At 44.8% G+C, this 15,039-nt stretch overlaps 1 protein-coding gene across 19 annotated transcripts in view; it reads right to left on the minus strand.

Annotated features, from left to right (window-relative positions):
• The window catches only part of ZNF618 (zinc finger protein 618), a 176,918-nt gene that overhangs the window by 33,424 nt on the left and 128,455 nt on the right, over positions 1–15,039 (minus strand). For 11 of the 19 annotated variants that reach the window (XM_072025351.1, XM_072025353.1, XM_072025356.1 and 8 more), the window contains 5 exons: positions 11,959–12,048; positions 10,520–10,555; positions 9,736–9,813; positions 8,620–8,709; positions 1,100–1,288 (listed from right to left, as the gene is read on the minus strand). In XM_072025351.1, coding sequence (XP_071881452.1) covers positions 1,100–1,288; positions 8,620–8,709; positions 9,736–9,813; positions 10,520–10,555; positions 11,959–12,048 — 483 coding nt within the window. The remainder of the gene's footprint in view (positions 1–1,099; positions 1,289–8,619; positions 8,710–9,735; positions 9,814–10,519; positions 10,556–11,958; positions 12,049–15,039) is intronic. The other 8 variants (XM_072025363.1, XM_072025360.1, XM_072025361.1 and 5 more) reach the window with 3 other exon arrangements.

The raw sequence follows: 15,039 nt of genomic DNA on the forward strand, positions 1-15,039 counted from the left end.
GAGAAGGAGGCTCAGGGGCGCCTTACTGCTCTCTATAAGTACATTAAAGGAGGCTGTAGTGAGGTGGGGGTTGATCTGTTCTCCCATGTGCCTGGTGACAGGACAAGGGGGAACGGGCTAAAGTTGCATCAGGAGTGTTTTAGGTTGGATATTAGGAAGAACTTCTTTACTGAGAGGGTTGTGAGGCATTGGAATGGGCTGCCCAGGAAGTGGTGGAGTCACCATCCCTGGAGGTCTTTAAAAGAGGTTTAGATGTTGAACTTAGAGATATGGTTCAGTGGAGGACTTGTTAGTGTTAGGTCAGAGGTTGGACTTGATCTTCAGGTCTCTTCCAACCTAGACAATTCTGTGATTCTGTGGAATACATATCTACCAATCCCACAGATTTAAAAGAGCTCTTCCCTGCTGTCTAGATATGTGAATACTATGTCTCACATAGTATTAATTTATTAATTGATTATTAATTGATTATTTTTTGATATAGTTTATTAATTGATTATTTTTTTTTTAAATTTGAACTTGTTTGGAGGGAGGGAACAAAGGGAAGATCCGCATTAACTTGAGTTTTCTGACACCTCTGTTCTGTCCCATTAATTCTGCTGCTGGAGCCCATATTATCTCCCAGTGGTTCCTGTGGGGAGTGGAGCACTGCAAAAATACCTGCACTCCATTTCATTTGCCCAGGCCCAGGCTTAACCCTGAAGATATCTGCTTGAGAGAAATGAAAACTAAAAACCAAATAAAGCTGAAAAACAAACAAAAATCTCCATACCTGACAAACTACTAAAGCCAATCCTTCTCAGAAAGCTCTCCTCAGTATGTGACACCAGGATTTGAAACAGGGTCTTTTGTACCTTGTGGTTACCACGATGCTTTAAAAAACAAAAACTTGTCATTGGGTTATGAAGACCTACTGCTGATCTGAATTTTTGTTTATATTGTGCCAAAGGATCTAATCCCCTCAACTGCTTCTGGGAGGAGCTTTTCTGGGACAGTCATGGATGGAGCAGACTGAGTCCAGGAAGGGTCAAAACCCAACCCAGGGCAGGACTGGACACTAAGCAGATAAGAAAGTTGATGGTAGAAAGGCAATTGGTACCTGTGATGGCCTTGCTTCCTGGGGATCCAGAATTTGGAGCGCGGAACATCTGGGATGGGGATGCCGGTGGGACACCGGAGGGGGTGCGGTGCAGGAGGGTAGAACATCGGTTTATTGAAGACGGTGTTTTTTTGCTGGATTGGCTCCCCTGTGTCTTCACTGCCACGAAGAGTGGAGATCGAGAGAACTCTGGATATGAACACTCAGAACTAGTGCCTGGACAGTCAGTCAGCTCCCAGACCGTGTGCCTTCTGGGAGGGTTGCTTTCTAACAGCCATGCTCACGAATCCCTTGCATGGGGACCTACAGCAAATGTGGATCCACTGATCCCAAGTAACAAAATTGTTTTCCCCACTCACCCAAGGGGATAGATTCTTGAAGCTTATTACTTCCCTTCCACACCTTTAACTGCCACATGACCAACCCATTCCTACTGCAGTAGGAATCACCCCATCCACCTAGGATTCCTATTTGATTGCCATGGCCTGGTTGGATGTACCTGCAACTTTGTGCTCCTGTGTCAGGAAGAGGCTGAACTGTGAGAAAAGATTTCTAATGTGCTAGTCAGAGCTCTACATGGGGAGAGGTATACACCTTTGTTCCTTGAGCCTCACATGTGTTCTAGAGAACCCTGGCTACGTTCCTTGTCTGTTTAACTATATAAAGCAAATGGCACTGTCTGTTTGTAATGGAAAGGAATTATGAAGCAGAGTTCTCATCCTGCACGTCAGGAAAGACTTTTTGGTCCCCATCTCCACACAAATGCTGGTGGCACATGGAAAAGTTCTGAATATTACTGGGGTGTGCTCTTTGAATACACACGACTTACATTTTGGTCTCTGCAATGCACAATGAGGATCACCAGGAATTTTCAATGCCAAAAGTCATATGAAAAACTCTTGAGAGGAAAGCCCTTTGTCTAGGCCTCATTGATTAAAAAAAAAATAATACAGAAACAGAGAAACAACCTAAAACCCCCCTTCATTCCTCAGTGACTTCTTCCACAGAAATCTGGATGTGGCTCCTGAAGTCAAGACCCACTCCAACCAACTGCCAAGAATCACTAACGAACAGGGTTCACATTACCCACAAACATTAGCAGCAATTTCTGTACTTGGGTGATATTTCAAGATGCCTACAACTGGAAGGTAGCACCAGTAACCTGCTAATCCTGTATAGTGTAACTCAGAAACACTTAACCACATTGAGCAGTTCTCAGTCATGGACTGCCACAGCAGCACAACAGCCTGTCTCTAAAGCAGACAAGGAGAAAAGTCCAAGGCTGGGACTGGATGCTCATTTCCAAAATCCCATGAGACATTATAGAATTGCTCTCATCTTTTCCTGCCAGAGGTCAGCAGCATGGCAAAGTGATGATGAGTACTTTCAAAGCAACCTGCAAACAGATACTCAAAGGAAATATTTTTTTTTGTTTCATTTGATCTGCTACAGAGATCCAAGATGACATTTCCTGTAAATGTTATAGTGCACTTATGCAGGAGAGTCTACACTAGGTTCTCTCATAGTTAAGGTCAAGATACTTCTCTGCTTGGTCTCTGGCCAGCTGAATAGGCAGAAGGCTTGCTTTTGCTTCCTAGACTCCATTTCATCTCCATGGATAATTCTCCTCCAGTTGCTGCCAAAGTGCCAGCACATATGTAGTCAGATATGACAATTTCCTTATGTATCATTAAATTTCCAAATATTCCTGTTCCTGCCAACTGTTGCTTTATTTCCCCATCTATACCAAATGATGAAGCAATTAGCCAACTATTCAATGTCAGAAACAGTGGGTCATTGCATAACCCTGCTCCCTCTGTGAGATCTGAAGGAAGAAGTCTGAATGCTATGTAGACCTCCAAAATGACTTCTTTTTCCTCCCAACTTAAACAAATATGATGTCATGGCTTGTATCAGGGATAAACAGGCTGACATTTGGTCTCAAACCTGTGATGTAGCAGGAGACCTGGCTTTAGTCCTCTCCCTCTCCAGTTGTACAGTTCAAATTTGGGCTCCAGAGAGAAGGCTGCTCCATCTGACTCTAGGCAGAGACAGAGTTTGTACCAGCAAGGCAAGACAGACAAAAGAATATTAATACTAGCAGTCTTGAGGATGCTAGCAACTCACTGAAAACATGTTTTAGAATTTAGCTCACCAGATGACAAATTCCCTCTGAAAACTAAGCAACATATGTAGAGACAATCGTGTAGCTCTTCTGTTCTGCTCTTGTTAAGAAGTCTTCATTGTGGAACTCACTGCCTCAGGTTGATGAAAATGCCAAGTTCAAGATATTTGAAGAAATTAAAATACTGAATTGCTGAATGGCTACAAAAAAACCCTGCCTCAAAATCTGCAGGTAGACAGCAAGACCAGAGACAGCATTGTGGATAGTTGATCCCATAACTGCTGCTACAGAATATTATTTTTAAACTTTCTCAGAAAATATCTGAGATATGCCCCAGTTGAGGATGACACGTTGGAAAAGGGAGGGCAGTAGAGAAGTTTCAGCTGTTGGTGCATCCCCACCATGTCAAACTTAGAGAAGCATCACTTCTTTATTCCCCCCCTTTTTTAATCAGTGATCTTGAGTAACACCCCAAACTTCATTAAAAAGTTTTTAAATGATCCAACACCTAGTAGAAAAAGAAGTAACATGGAGATTAAGATTCACTGGATGATCTCCAATCAGTTGTTAAACTAAACTGAGTACACCATGCTGTATCCACACAAAATGGCACAGAAGTGCACATGGTGTGCTAAAGAAGACAGACAATGCAGGTGATAATAAAAAGATAGGGGACTCCTCCCTGGCAGCAGAAAAAAGAGCCTGGTAGTTGCAGTGCATGGTCACAATGGTTGTGGAAGTGCTCTCAGGGCAATGCCGTGGCTAAAGCAACTGAGGTGCTTTGGGTCTACAAACACTCCCAAGGAGGATCGCGAAGACATTAACTCTCTGTTCTTCCCTACCACAACAGATAAGGTTATCAGATTATCTGAGTAATTTAACTTATTCCAGGTGAAAGTTCTGGCTAATAATTTGTGTATCACATTTCTTCAGACACATTTTGTCAGGACAGATAAGGAAGTATGGCAAGAAAGCCATTCAGATGGTTTGGATGGAATTATGCAATCACCTCTGGAGAAAAACCTCCCTTTAATGAACATGATGTAAAGGGATTCCTTAGCAATGGCTTAAAATTCCATATGCTGAGTGGAGACCTCCCCTATTAGAAACAGAACTTTCCATAGGAAAGACTCCATGCTCAAATCTATCAAATTCTTAACGTGTTTCTCTATACAAACACGTTTTTGTTGTATTACAAATGCAGGCCTGTAAAGTCTGTTGCTAAGGCACATTGTATCTAGAGAGTGCGAAAAAACATGAAACTCACAAGTTTCACTCACTGAAACGGAGGAAGCAAAGACACATAGCTGGAATCTGGATCTTTTATTTTCTTTGGTAGGTAGGACCTAAGTGGAAACGTGACACGCTACCAAAAAGCATTGCTTTCCTTAAGAGAAAAAGCCATGATGGCAGCTGTCTTTAAGAAGCACTGCAAGTGTGTAAGCAATTATGATGAACAAATTGTATTCAGTGCTCTTTACAACAAGAAAAGTAATTTAGCAGCCAAGCCTGATGAATTTCTGAAAGCCTCTCAGGTGTCATGGTGCAGGAAGTCTGGATGCAGGGAGTAGTTTTCATGGTGTAGTCTGGCTGTCCCCTCAGAAGCCAAGCACAGCCACAGGGCTGGCAGGGCAGGGGCCTCACCAGCCAGAACCCATCTTATGGCCTCCAAATGGTGAACAGGGCAGGCAAGAGATGGAAGCCAGGTTCAATCAAGAGTCCAGATCATCAGGCAAGTTGTTGGTGATGAGGCATGTCTGTGGTCAAGCTGACAAGTCAATTCACAGGTCAGAGGCAGGATCAGGTCTGATGAGGATAATCAGGGTTAGCCACAGCCCAGCAAAGCTCGAGGAGGTCCAAAGTGATGCGACAGGGTTGAGGTCAAGCTGAGAGGTCTACAGGCCAGGGTCCAGACCTACATGTCTACAACTGAGCTGTAGACTGATATCACATAGTGTTGCACAGAGACGCAAAACAGCTGAGCTGACACAGGGGTTTTGTGTGTGGGTGGAGGCCCCATGTGAGGCTAGCCAGGGCCACCCAGATTTATTAGTGCACTCAGGGCCCTAACATCACTTCAGATTTCCATCCTGGAAGCAATGGATGTGGCTAGCCGTGTGGATTTTAGAGCTCTCACCACATGCTTCCATGACTGGAGTCTGTTGCCATACCTGCAGTTACCAGAAGAGTGCACACTCCTGAGCCTGGACTTAGCAAGCTAAAACAGTCTCAGTGGCTTTTCTAAACAGCCCACGTCCCAAAGGCACTAGGTTTTCTCTGCATCCACAATAGCACAGCCACCTGCAAATGTTCCAAATTACAGAGCAGACAGAGCTGTGAGAGGACAGAAAGAAATCTCTGAGCCCTCCCTCATGTGCACCTCCATTCAGAGACATTTCTAAACCAGTGACAACGAACATGCCTACAATCCATTTCCACAATCCTTTTTTTTTTTAAAAAAAACAACACTCTTCCTAGAGTGAATAGACCTCTTGGCTGATAGAAACATGGTAAGAATCAGTATTTTAGAAAAGAAATAACCCAGTTCTAGGCACAGGAAAAAGCTCTTTCTCCTCACTAACAAAAGGGGAGTTCTGAAGGAGGTATTTGGCATTAACAATTCCAGGGAACCCCACAGCATAGCACTTTTACAGACAGTAGGTATCCAGTAGCACTGACCAAAAACTATCCTGGAAGGCCCCAGGGACCCTGCAGGATATAAGTCCTTGTTTTAGCCTCGTTTCAATAACTTTTAATCCATTATCACAGAAAACCAGAAAGACAGGCTCCGGAAGGGAAGCTTGCACTCAGGCAGAGAGACCCAGAAAGCTGGACTGGTAATGCTGAAGTGTGTTCCTTACCCCAATAAGGCTAATTTTTCAGCATTTGCCATATAACCACAAGAACAAGGCCAGGGTAAAGACAGAGTCTCATTCTTACTTCCTCTGGTTGCTAGGGGATGAGAAAAGCCAGTTGTGCACTGCATCAAAAGTCAGGTGTTTGCAGCTACCTCACAGGACCTTGGTTTAAATGAAGAGCAGAGTCTGAACATAGCAAACTGGGAGGATGTACTGGCCAGCCTGCCTTGGGAGCTTAATCACACCCCGTATGTTCATCAGGGATTGCAGTTTGTCACTGTAAATCATAAAGCTTACTGGTCATGGCAACTAGGAGAGGAAAAAAAATGTGAAAAAAAAAGTTTGTAAGGAGGGTTTAAGCCTTATGACAGTATTATCCTGATCTGACCTCATGTGTCCTCATAGTTAAAAGATAATTGCTGAAAGGACTTGACTTGCTCCCTCAGTGACTGCTGGTTCTAGTCGTTGGTGCGAACAGCTTATTTCTCCTTTGAAAAGGCTACTGCAGAAACCATGGTGCAAAAATGGCTTCAATCTCAGCATGCAAAACAATGTGCCACCTCCTCCAAAACTGGTGACCACTGGAAAAAACATAGCTTCCTGCTTGGCAAATCCCTGCCTAACACAGGGGAACTCCTGACCCTTTAGGGTTCAGGCTTATCTCAGCAGCTCTCCTGGCACTTGGTGAAATGTCTTTCTGACTTCTCCCACATTGCAGTTTCAGACTGTTCTGGCTTCTAGCAGCCAAAAAGCGTACATCAGGCCCACAGCACTAGCCCTAACCCTCATGCTGAGCAGATGATCCCTACAGCTGCACTCTGCTCAGGAAGAAGGGCAGTATCCACATGGACCATCCATATCTGCAGTCATACGTGCAGGGCCCACTTCAGGCGAATTCCTCTCAAAGAAGAAAAGTTGTGTTTTTCCTTTATGCTGGATAGGCTGGACTGGAACCAGCAGCTGCAGACTGTTATTACAGATGGCTGGGAGGGTGGAGAGATATCCTTAGTGATAAATCCCCTTCAAATGGGATGTGCTGAGAAGATAAGAATCTGTTCTTGTTGAGCAGAGATTTGATGAACACTCATCACAGCACACTGCTCCTTAGCTATACAACTACTAAGTTTCTTTGATTATCTGTACAGGGGTGGACTAAAGACATCAAAGCCTCAGTGTCTATAGGCCCCTCTATACTCATAGATCAATCTACTACTGATCACCTCCAGCAGCTTTTCTGAGGACCTGAAAACACCTGAGTTTAGACTCCTGTCTCCTCTGGGAAGTGGAGTTTGAGTGTGTAGAAATGTTTAGGAATAACTGTTACATGTGCAACCATAAGTTAGTTCCCTTGAGCAGATGGGAGATAAGCAGATTGACTATATGAGGGTGGTGGCAGAGATATTCTAGGCCCCACACCTTCTACCATCATCCTGGTACATCTCCATGCCCCAGGGAACCTGGATGGGAGCTGTCAAGAGCCATCAAGCCTTGACCTACCTTCTAAGTGATCATCTGGTGGACTACGTTCCCATTTTTTTTCTACGTATGTCTAAAACTAAAGCTGCCTCGTTAGAATAACTCTAAAGTCTAACTTAAGCTCAATTTGGTGAGGAAGGAGTATGCACTCCCTCTGCTGGCTGTGAATGAGCAGCTAACAAAACAACTTTAATGAACTCAGCTCATCCATCCCCATCATCAGCCAAAATGCTGGCAGCTGGACAAATGTGGGCAAAAGAGCAACCATGCTGGCTCACAGAATTAAAATTGCAATGTGGCACAGGGCGATGCTATGAAAGAAGCATGAAGTTCAGGAGCAAACAACTTCCCTGCATTCTTTTAAAGCATCCCAAACCAGCACATAGCAAGAATTTCTCTCAATTGTTTCACTAGACTTTTGCACTGAATTACACTTAATTGCTCATTACAACCTCCCCTTTGTCTGGGGAGTGCAGATCGTAGTGTCCCTCCAGAGTGCAGATCGTAGTGTCGTGTAGTATGCTGAGAACTGCCTTTTCCCGAGCTCCCTGAAATAAATATTTTATTGCCTGTGATTTAGTAGTAAGCTGCCAAGGTAATTTACATGATTTTGAATACCAGTTTGAACTCGCTGTCTGCAATAGTTTCTCAGAAGCTCAAAAGAAAGATGCTCCCCCCCCAGCATGTACTCATTTATTTAGGGGAGGCTAGAAAAGTTTGTGCATCACTTTTTTATATATACTTTAGGTACTGGAACTTTCAGTTAAACAACAAAATAATGCATCAAACCCCCATGGAACACATAAGAAATTGCATGGGCTTTGGTAAAAGTTCAGTGACTTTACAGACCTAACAGTAACAGTGCCCCTCTAAGAGGAGATTTCAGCTCAGCTTTGCAGTGGTCTGGTCAGCACATGATCTGTGGCCTGCCAGCTGCAATCCCACAGGGTCCAGTGGAAGGATCCACAAGAATGATACCCTCTCCTGCAGCCCTCATCATTTATCACCAACCACTGTAAATCACAGTCTGTAATACAATAGATCTCCAGCAGGATACTCACTAATAGGTGCATGCAGCGCCACATGTTCTTGGTATGGAGTGTAGTATTTGTACTGCTTGCCACAGAATTCACAGGTGTAATTGCCAGTTTCTGTGAAGAATTTAAATAAATAAGCATTAAATAAAATTAGAGAAGAGTGCAGCATCCTCTCACAAAATCACTGACTTCCTGACTCTTCACACTGAAACCAGGCCAGGTGACAAAACACACTAGAGCATTTTCCTCATGTACTAGGAACTTATCTGTCCTATAATTCACACATCCCTTTCCCCCAAAAAGGCAACAGTTAAAGCCAGTGCTTAGACTGATGGACCAGCTCCAGTAGAACTGAACAAGCTGCAAGAGATTATCCAAAATTGCAGCAGGTAAGTGTGCAAAACAAAAGAGAATCCATTTCTGAAGTCTAAACTACAGACAACACATTTTTGTCTTCTGGTCACAGACAGTTTGTGATGAATGGACATGGCCGGGATAGTCAAATCAGGGAACAGAATTGTCAAGTTTAAGTCTTAATTGTAGAATATATATTGGAATTGTTGATTCGTCTTCAGGAGGATGAGCTTTTCTTTGCCAATCCATGTTTTGGGGGTACCTGAAATAATAAGGTAGTGTACCCATGCACTGACACCTCCTGTTCCTGCCAGTGCTGGGAAGAACAGAACTGATACGAAGCCGCAAGCCAAGGTAAAATCCAGGGTTACTCAATTGTTTCCAAAATTTATCGGGCAAAATCTGTTCCTCTGATCTCTTTGGTTTCACCCTGATCTGTTTGAAGAACCCACCACAAAGGCAGTATGCACACAATCACCTGTCAACGCTGCCAGTATACCCTAACACCCTCTCTAATCACTGCCAGTTTGCTTTTATCCTCAACTTCTTTCCTCTTTTCTTAGCAGAGATCTTGAACAGAAAACATCACAAGGCTGCATTTCTCAGGGCCAGGGCTGGTGATGGTTGGTGTTCACTTGAACCTAAATGTATCTTTTAGAACTCCTAGGGTCCCAAAATCTATGCATAAGGCACTGCATTCTGGTTTTACTAGACGAACTCCACCTAGTGCCACATTTGAAACCATTGTGCTGCCTCTTATATTTGAATCTCTAAAATAAGTCATACTTGGACCAATCTTCTGGAAGGGTTCCGGCTCCTCCTCCTTTACTTCATCTGCTGCTATGACGGCCTGGTCATAGGGGTCTGCAAGAGAACAGAACCAGCAAGAGAGCTGACAACACCCTCAGGTTTTCCTTCTACAGCTGCATAGGCACTGAATGCTCCTGCATCTGTAATGACATTTCAATCTGTAACAAGATTTCAAGACATGAATTACAAACCCAATGACCCCTCTGTCTGACTTGTCCCTCCTCCACCTCAGGTGCCCCAGTCAAATATTAACCCCCTTTCCAGCCCGGTAATTCAAAGCCTGATTTATATTTCCTGATTTTCTTCCAGTGCATCTCCCGTCTAATGATGTTTTGATGTCTGAAAGTGGCCACAGTGATGCAGTCTGCGAGCAAGTCAGCTACCAAACACTGACCAGTGAATTCCTACCATCTAACACCACAGCTCGAAGCAAATCAGAACCCAACCCATTTTATAAAATAATGTAATCTATGCCTTGAACAATTCACTAAATCACCAGAGACATGAAACACCTGTTTCTTTGATTTTTTCAGAAGCCTGATCAATTGTACGTACAACAAAAGCCTGGTATCTACTAGGGCTGGGCATTAACCTACTGGCTGTACACACCAGGTGAGGCAGAGAGGATGCTCCTCTGCCACTGCAATCAGTGAAAAAACTCGTTTGACTCTTACAAGTGTAGAATCGGACCTGCTGTACCTGAATTACTGAATGCTTGAAAAAGTTTGTGAAATAAAGCACACGAAGGATCACAGCTTACCTGCCCGGTTTTCTGGGGCACCTTCCACACTAAAAACTAACACAGAATAGAAGAAGGAGGGGAAGAAACAAAACAGAAATTAAATCCTTAAATGGCCTTGTTTTCCTCCTGTATTTCACGTACCGCTTTAGCATATTTCAGCCCCACAGAATACACCAGGCTTTGTGCCCCAGTCCCTCCTCTTACCAGCATCCACGCAGGAACTATGAGCATGCCCAGCCCTAAAACACAGAGATTCTCAAGGCCTTTGCTCTGACACAGACTCAGCCCCATGTGAAGCTCAGGTGCACACCTGCTTCACGTTTGTTTGCTGAGACACTTCCACCCCCTCGGTGGAACCATGATGAACAGTGTCTTTGCAAAAGACAAGTGGAAGCCATTTCCAAAGCTGTCTCATAAGCTGAGGTAGCACTCCCTGAACCATAGCTATGAAGACACACTTCTGACAGGAGCAGACACGTCCATCTCACAGTGACTTTTAGCCCCGCTAATTTAATTTTAGGCCTCTGCACAAGAACAATAGTCTGTCGTGGTGTACTGCAAGAGAACACTGGCTCTTAGAGCACATTTAGATGTCCACATGTTCCACTGAAAAACAGCAAAACATTTTCTGTGAAAATCCACTTGCTTTTCTGAGATGCTCCAGCTAGCCGGAACTTTCTGCTTCCCAAGCAGTCTCTACCTAAAAATCTGCCAGGCCTCCCTCCTCAGCCAGGTGAGGAGCAACACCGACATGCTCACAGCATGTGCAGTAAGGGTTTGGAGTAGGTGTGGGCTCCAAGTTAAGGAGCTTTAAATGACCTGTAAGTATAGGCAGCCAAGCCAAAGACAGTATGTTGTTGCTTCTATTCCCCCCAGTATAGAAAAAAGAAACACACTGCTTCTAGAGGAGGATGTCTGCTTCTGTCTAAGCGTCACCCGCATAGACCACATCTACATTCACAAAGGAAAAATTAGCCTGACAACTGTATCTCTTCACTACCACAGTAATTAACAAGAATGAAACAACATTTCTCAACTCTGAAACGTGGTTTCTCACAGAAGGGCATGTTAGGAACGAACATGTGAAGTCAGAAACCAAAAAGCAACCAATTCTTGCCTAGGCAGTGGCCCGACGGACAATTTACCTTGAGGCACTCTGCTCTAGCATATCCATCTTAACCACGAACCTTAATACAGGAGGGAGGACTGCAAGGACCGCAGGTCCCAGCAGAGGGTGTTGTTTTGATGCATGCAAAGAGAATCAAGCCCAGCAGACTTCTCCCTGCAGTGCCTGCAGACTGTGCCTCCCCTGACAAAGGCAAACGAGGAATGCTGCGACGTGTCCTGCACATCATGGGCCACATGATCCTGCAGGACCACTTTTTGCCTTCCCCAGGGCAACACAGCAACCACTTCTCATTTTAGTTTAGGTGTCTAAATGTCAAAATAGTACTCACCATCCACGGCATGCAGGTCTCTGTGCTCTTGGAAGCAGCTATAATATTTATATTTTTTCCCGCAAATGTCACACGTGTACCTAAAGTTGTCTGTAGGAATAAGAAAACAGGCCACTTTAGAAACCTTGAAGTAAAAAGCAAGCACTCCAGAGTACACTGCTCAGCCAGAAACCCCCATGCAGTCCCAATGATCCCACACACCACGCTGAATCTCTCAGGCACGCAGACAGCCACTGCCTCGCATTAACCCCCCGTGCTACGTAGCTAATCCTAAGGTATCCTGCTTTTTGTTTCAGTCAGGCAGCTCTGCTCTCCAGTAAAGCCTCCATCAGAGCTCTCAGCAGGCCCTGCTGAAATCTCCTTTGGAAGTTAAGGACTACAGTGCTGGTCAGGGTGGAGACGAACCGGAAGAATTTCACACGGAGTCAAGGTATGCGCTGTTAGAAGCCAAAGACATAACACGCCCCCTAAAACAAGGACTGGAAATATGTGCATCTCCTGTCCACGCCTGGTGCTCGCTGCTGCTGCTGACTGACTGCTACCTGCACCCAGAATCCCGTATGGGCACATGAGAACAAACGAATCCAAAGAGAACCAGCAATTCAAAGCACAAAGGACATCTGCCAATGACAGGACCAGCCTGGTACCGTATGTATCAGTACTCTCGGCCCCTTCCCTTCAGCCCACAAACAACAGCCCCCCTTCACCACAGCTGTGTTCCTATCTTTTCATCCCCCACTGATACACGCCACTGGTGCCCTCAAAACACCAGCTCCCTCCTGTGTCTATCCTGCTCAGGTGCCCACCCAGTGCTCCCTGCGTGTCCCTTTGTCAGCAGAGAGACCCCCTGGCTCTCCATCCTGGGGGAGTCCCCCTGGGGGTCTCTCCTCCAGCGGGATGCCTACGGCCACCGCTCCCAGAGGAACACGCTGCAGTTTGAGGCTTGCAGCCTTCAGTCAGAATTGCCTGGGATCACCATAGGGATGGACTGACAGACAGACAAACATCTGCACAAACCCTGTCCCCTTCACAGATCAGACTAAGAGCTGAAAATGGCTTCAGAAGGGGAGTTTTATTTTCCCCACTGCTACAGCAGCGCTCTCTCAACTGCTCCAGGAGCGGACGCAGTGAGTTTTGCATTCGGGCACCCTGCTTCGGAGTCCTGCTGCACCTGCTGAGCTGGGGCAGTGATCTTTCAGCAGGCCCACTGGGAAACATCGGGAAAATGCCACTGGCACAGCTCAGATTTTACAGAACAGGAGGACAAGCAGAGGAGGAAAGGCCCCAGTGTATGTGCTCTCTGTCGGTCTGTGGCTGGCCCCATCTGGGTGGGGAGGGGAAGTCAGGTGGATGCAAAAAGCTCAGGATGCTTGTGAATCTGCTTTGTTCTGACTGCGGACAATGAAAGCCTTTGACCCAGATATTGCACCTGTGTAAGGAAAATCTGAGTAGGGGTGCTGAGCACATCCTTGCTGGTCAGCTCGGTGAGGTTTTCCAGCTCCTGGTATCGGGCATCCACCTGCATCCAGCAGCAGTGACCCCACCGAGACGTGCAGCGCTGTGTTTGCAGCCAGCCACAGCTGATGGCTTGCGTGCCTGTTGTGTGCCACTGGCCCAGTACAGAGTAGAACGTATCAGCCCGTGTAGCCAGAAAGGATCTTAAAAGTAATGTATTTTACTTCACACCAGGAGCAAATGAGGACTGCACACAGCAGCTGTTGTGCCTCCACAGACGTGCTGCCACTCCGTGAGCTCCCCTGCCGCAGCTCAGTTGTTTGCAGCCATGTGTGCATACAATTAGCAAAGTTAAGGCATTGTTTGTTTTCACCTCCTCCATGCTGCATTCAAATGCACCAGAGTGTGCACATTAAGTAATCTTTTATTTTACTTGTCCATATTTTTATTTACAACAAATAAATATTTAAAGCTGAGATGCAATGGTACTGTCTGATCACTCGGGTTCATCACTGCAGTCCATCAGCCCTTAAGGTTTCAACACTAAATGAAGCATTATTTCCACCCCTTTATTCTGCTTGGCAAAATAAAACTATGAGCTACTGTGATGTTTAAGAGAAAAACGTTCAGTATAATAGGTGTTAAATAGCTGGGCATTGTAACTTTACATCTACTGCCAAAAATATTTGTATCTTAATTAGAGCACAGCAATACTAAGCTAGACATAAGAGATTTTAAAGAGTTCAGGCTGAATAAGTGAGACAGAGCCCAGGCACATAAACCAAGATGAAAAAGATCCTCTGCTTCAGAGTGCACTGCTTAAGGAAGAGGAGGAGGAGAAGCAAAACATGAGAACATTCAAATAATAAAAGCACTGGTGGGTCACTGCAAAAATATGCATATCTAACAGCGGTTCATAAATAATCTTATACAATCTCCTTCTGTAGTCGTACAATGGTGCAGAGGGTCTCAATCTACCTGGGACCCCGTTCAACAACAAAGGGAATCTAACGATTCCTAGTGAGTGTATCTGTGTATCTGCTGCGGAAAAAAAAAAAAAATCAGTCAATTATCAGCAAATAAAATTTGTAACGAGTCATCAGTAATCAGTCTCACCACGCATCCCAAAGACAAGAAACCAACCTCTTTTCTGAAGTGTAATGAGCCTTGTAGTCGATGAACTGAGGACTAATTCTTCAAAGGAGTAACAAATGCCAAGCACTTTCAATATCTCCATTTGGAAGAAGAAAACTATTACAGCCTTAGTTTGGAAGCAAAGTGCTCAGTAAATAAGGACACTTGTTAGAATAAAACTGAAAGCGAGGCACACCACGGCACTAGGATATCATCTCACACTCACGCAGGCACAGCTAGTTATAGTTTCTGTAACTTGGGAAGGACTGCGGGGATTGTGCTGATAATGGCTGGGACTTGAAGGGGTGACCATGTGCTGGGTATGACCATTGCCTTTCCTAGGCAGTGTGGGGAACATAGAAACACACACCAAGTATAATGCAGTCCAGGAGCAAAGGGGTTAGCTTGTTTTTTTAGGAAACTGTTTTCCCTAAGGAGGAACAACTTTTAGAGATTATATTGAAAAAAATCATTATGAGAAGAATTTGTTCC

This window comes from Anas platyrhynchos, chromosome 18 (assembly GCF_047663525.1).
Source record: "Anas platyrhynchos isolate ZD024472 breed Pekin duck chromosome 18, IASCAAS_PekinDuck_T2T, whole genome shotgun sequence".
Lineage (NCBI taxonomy): Eukaryota > Metazoa > Chordata > Aves > Anseriformes > Anatidae > Anas > Anas platyrhynchos.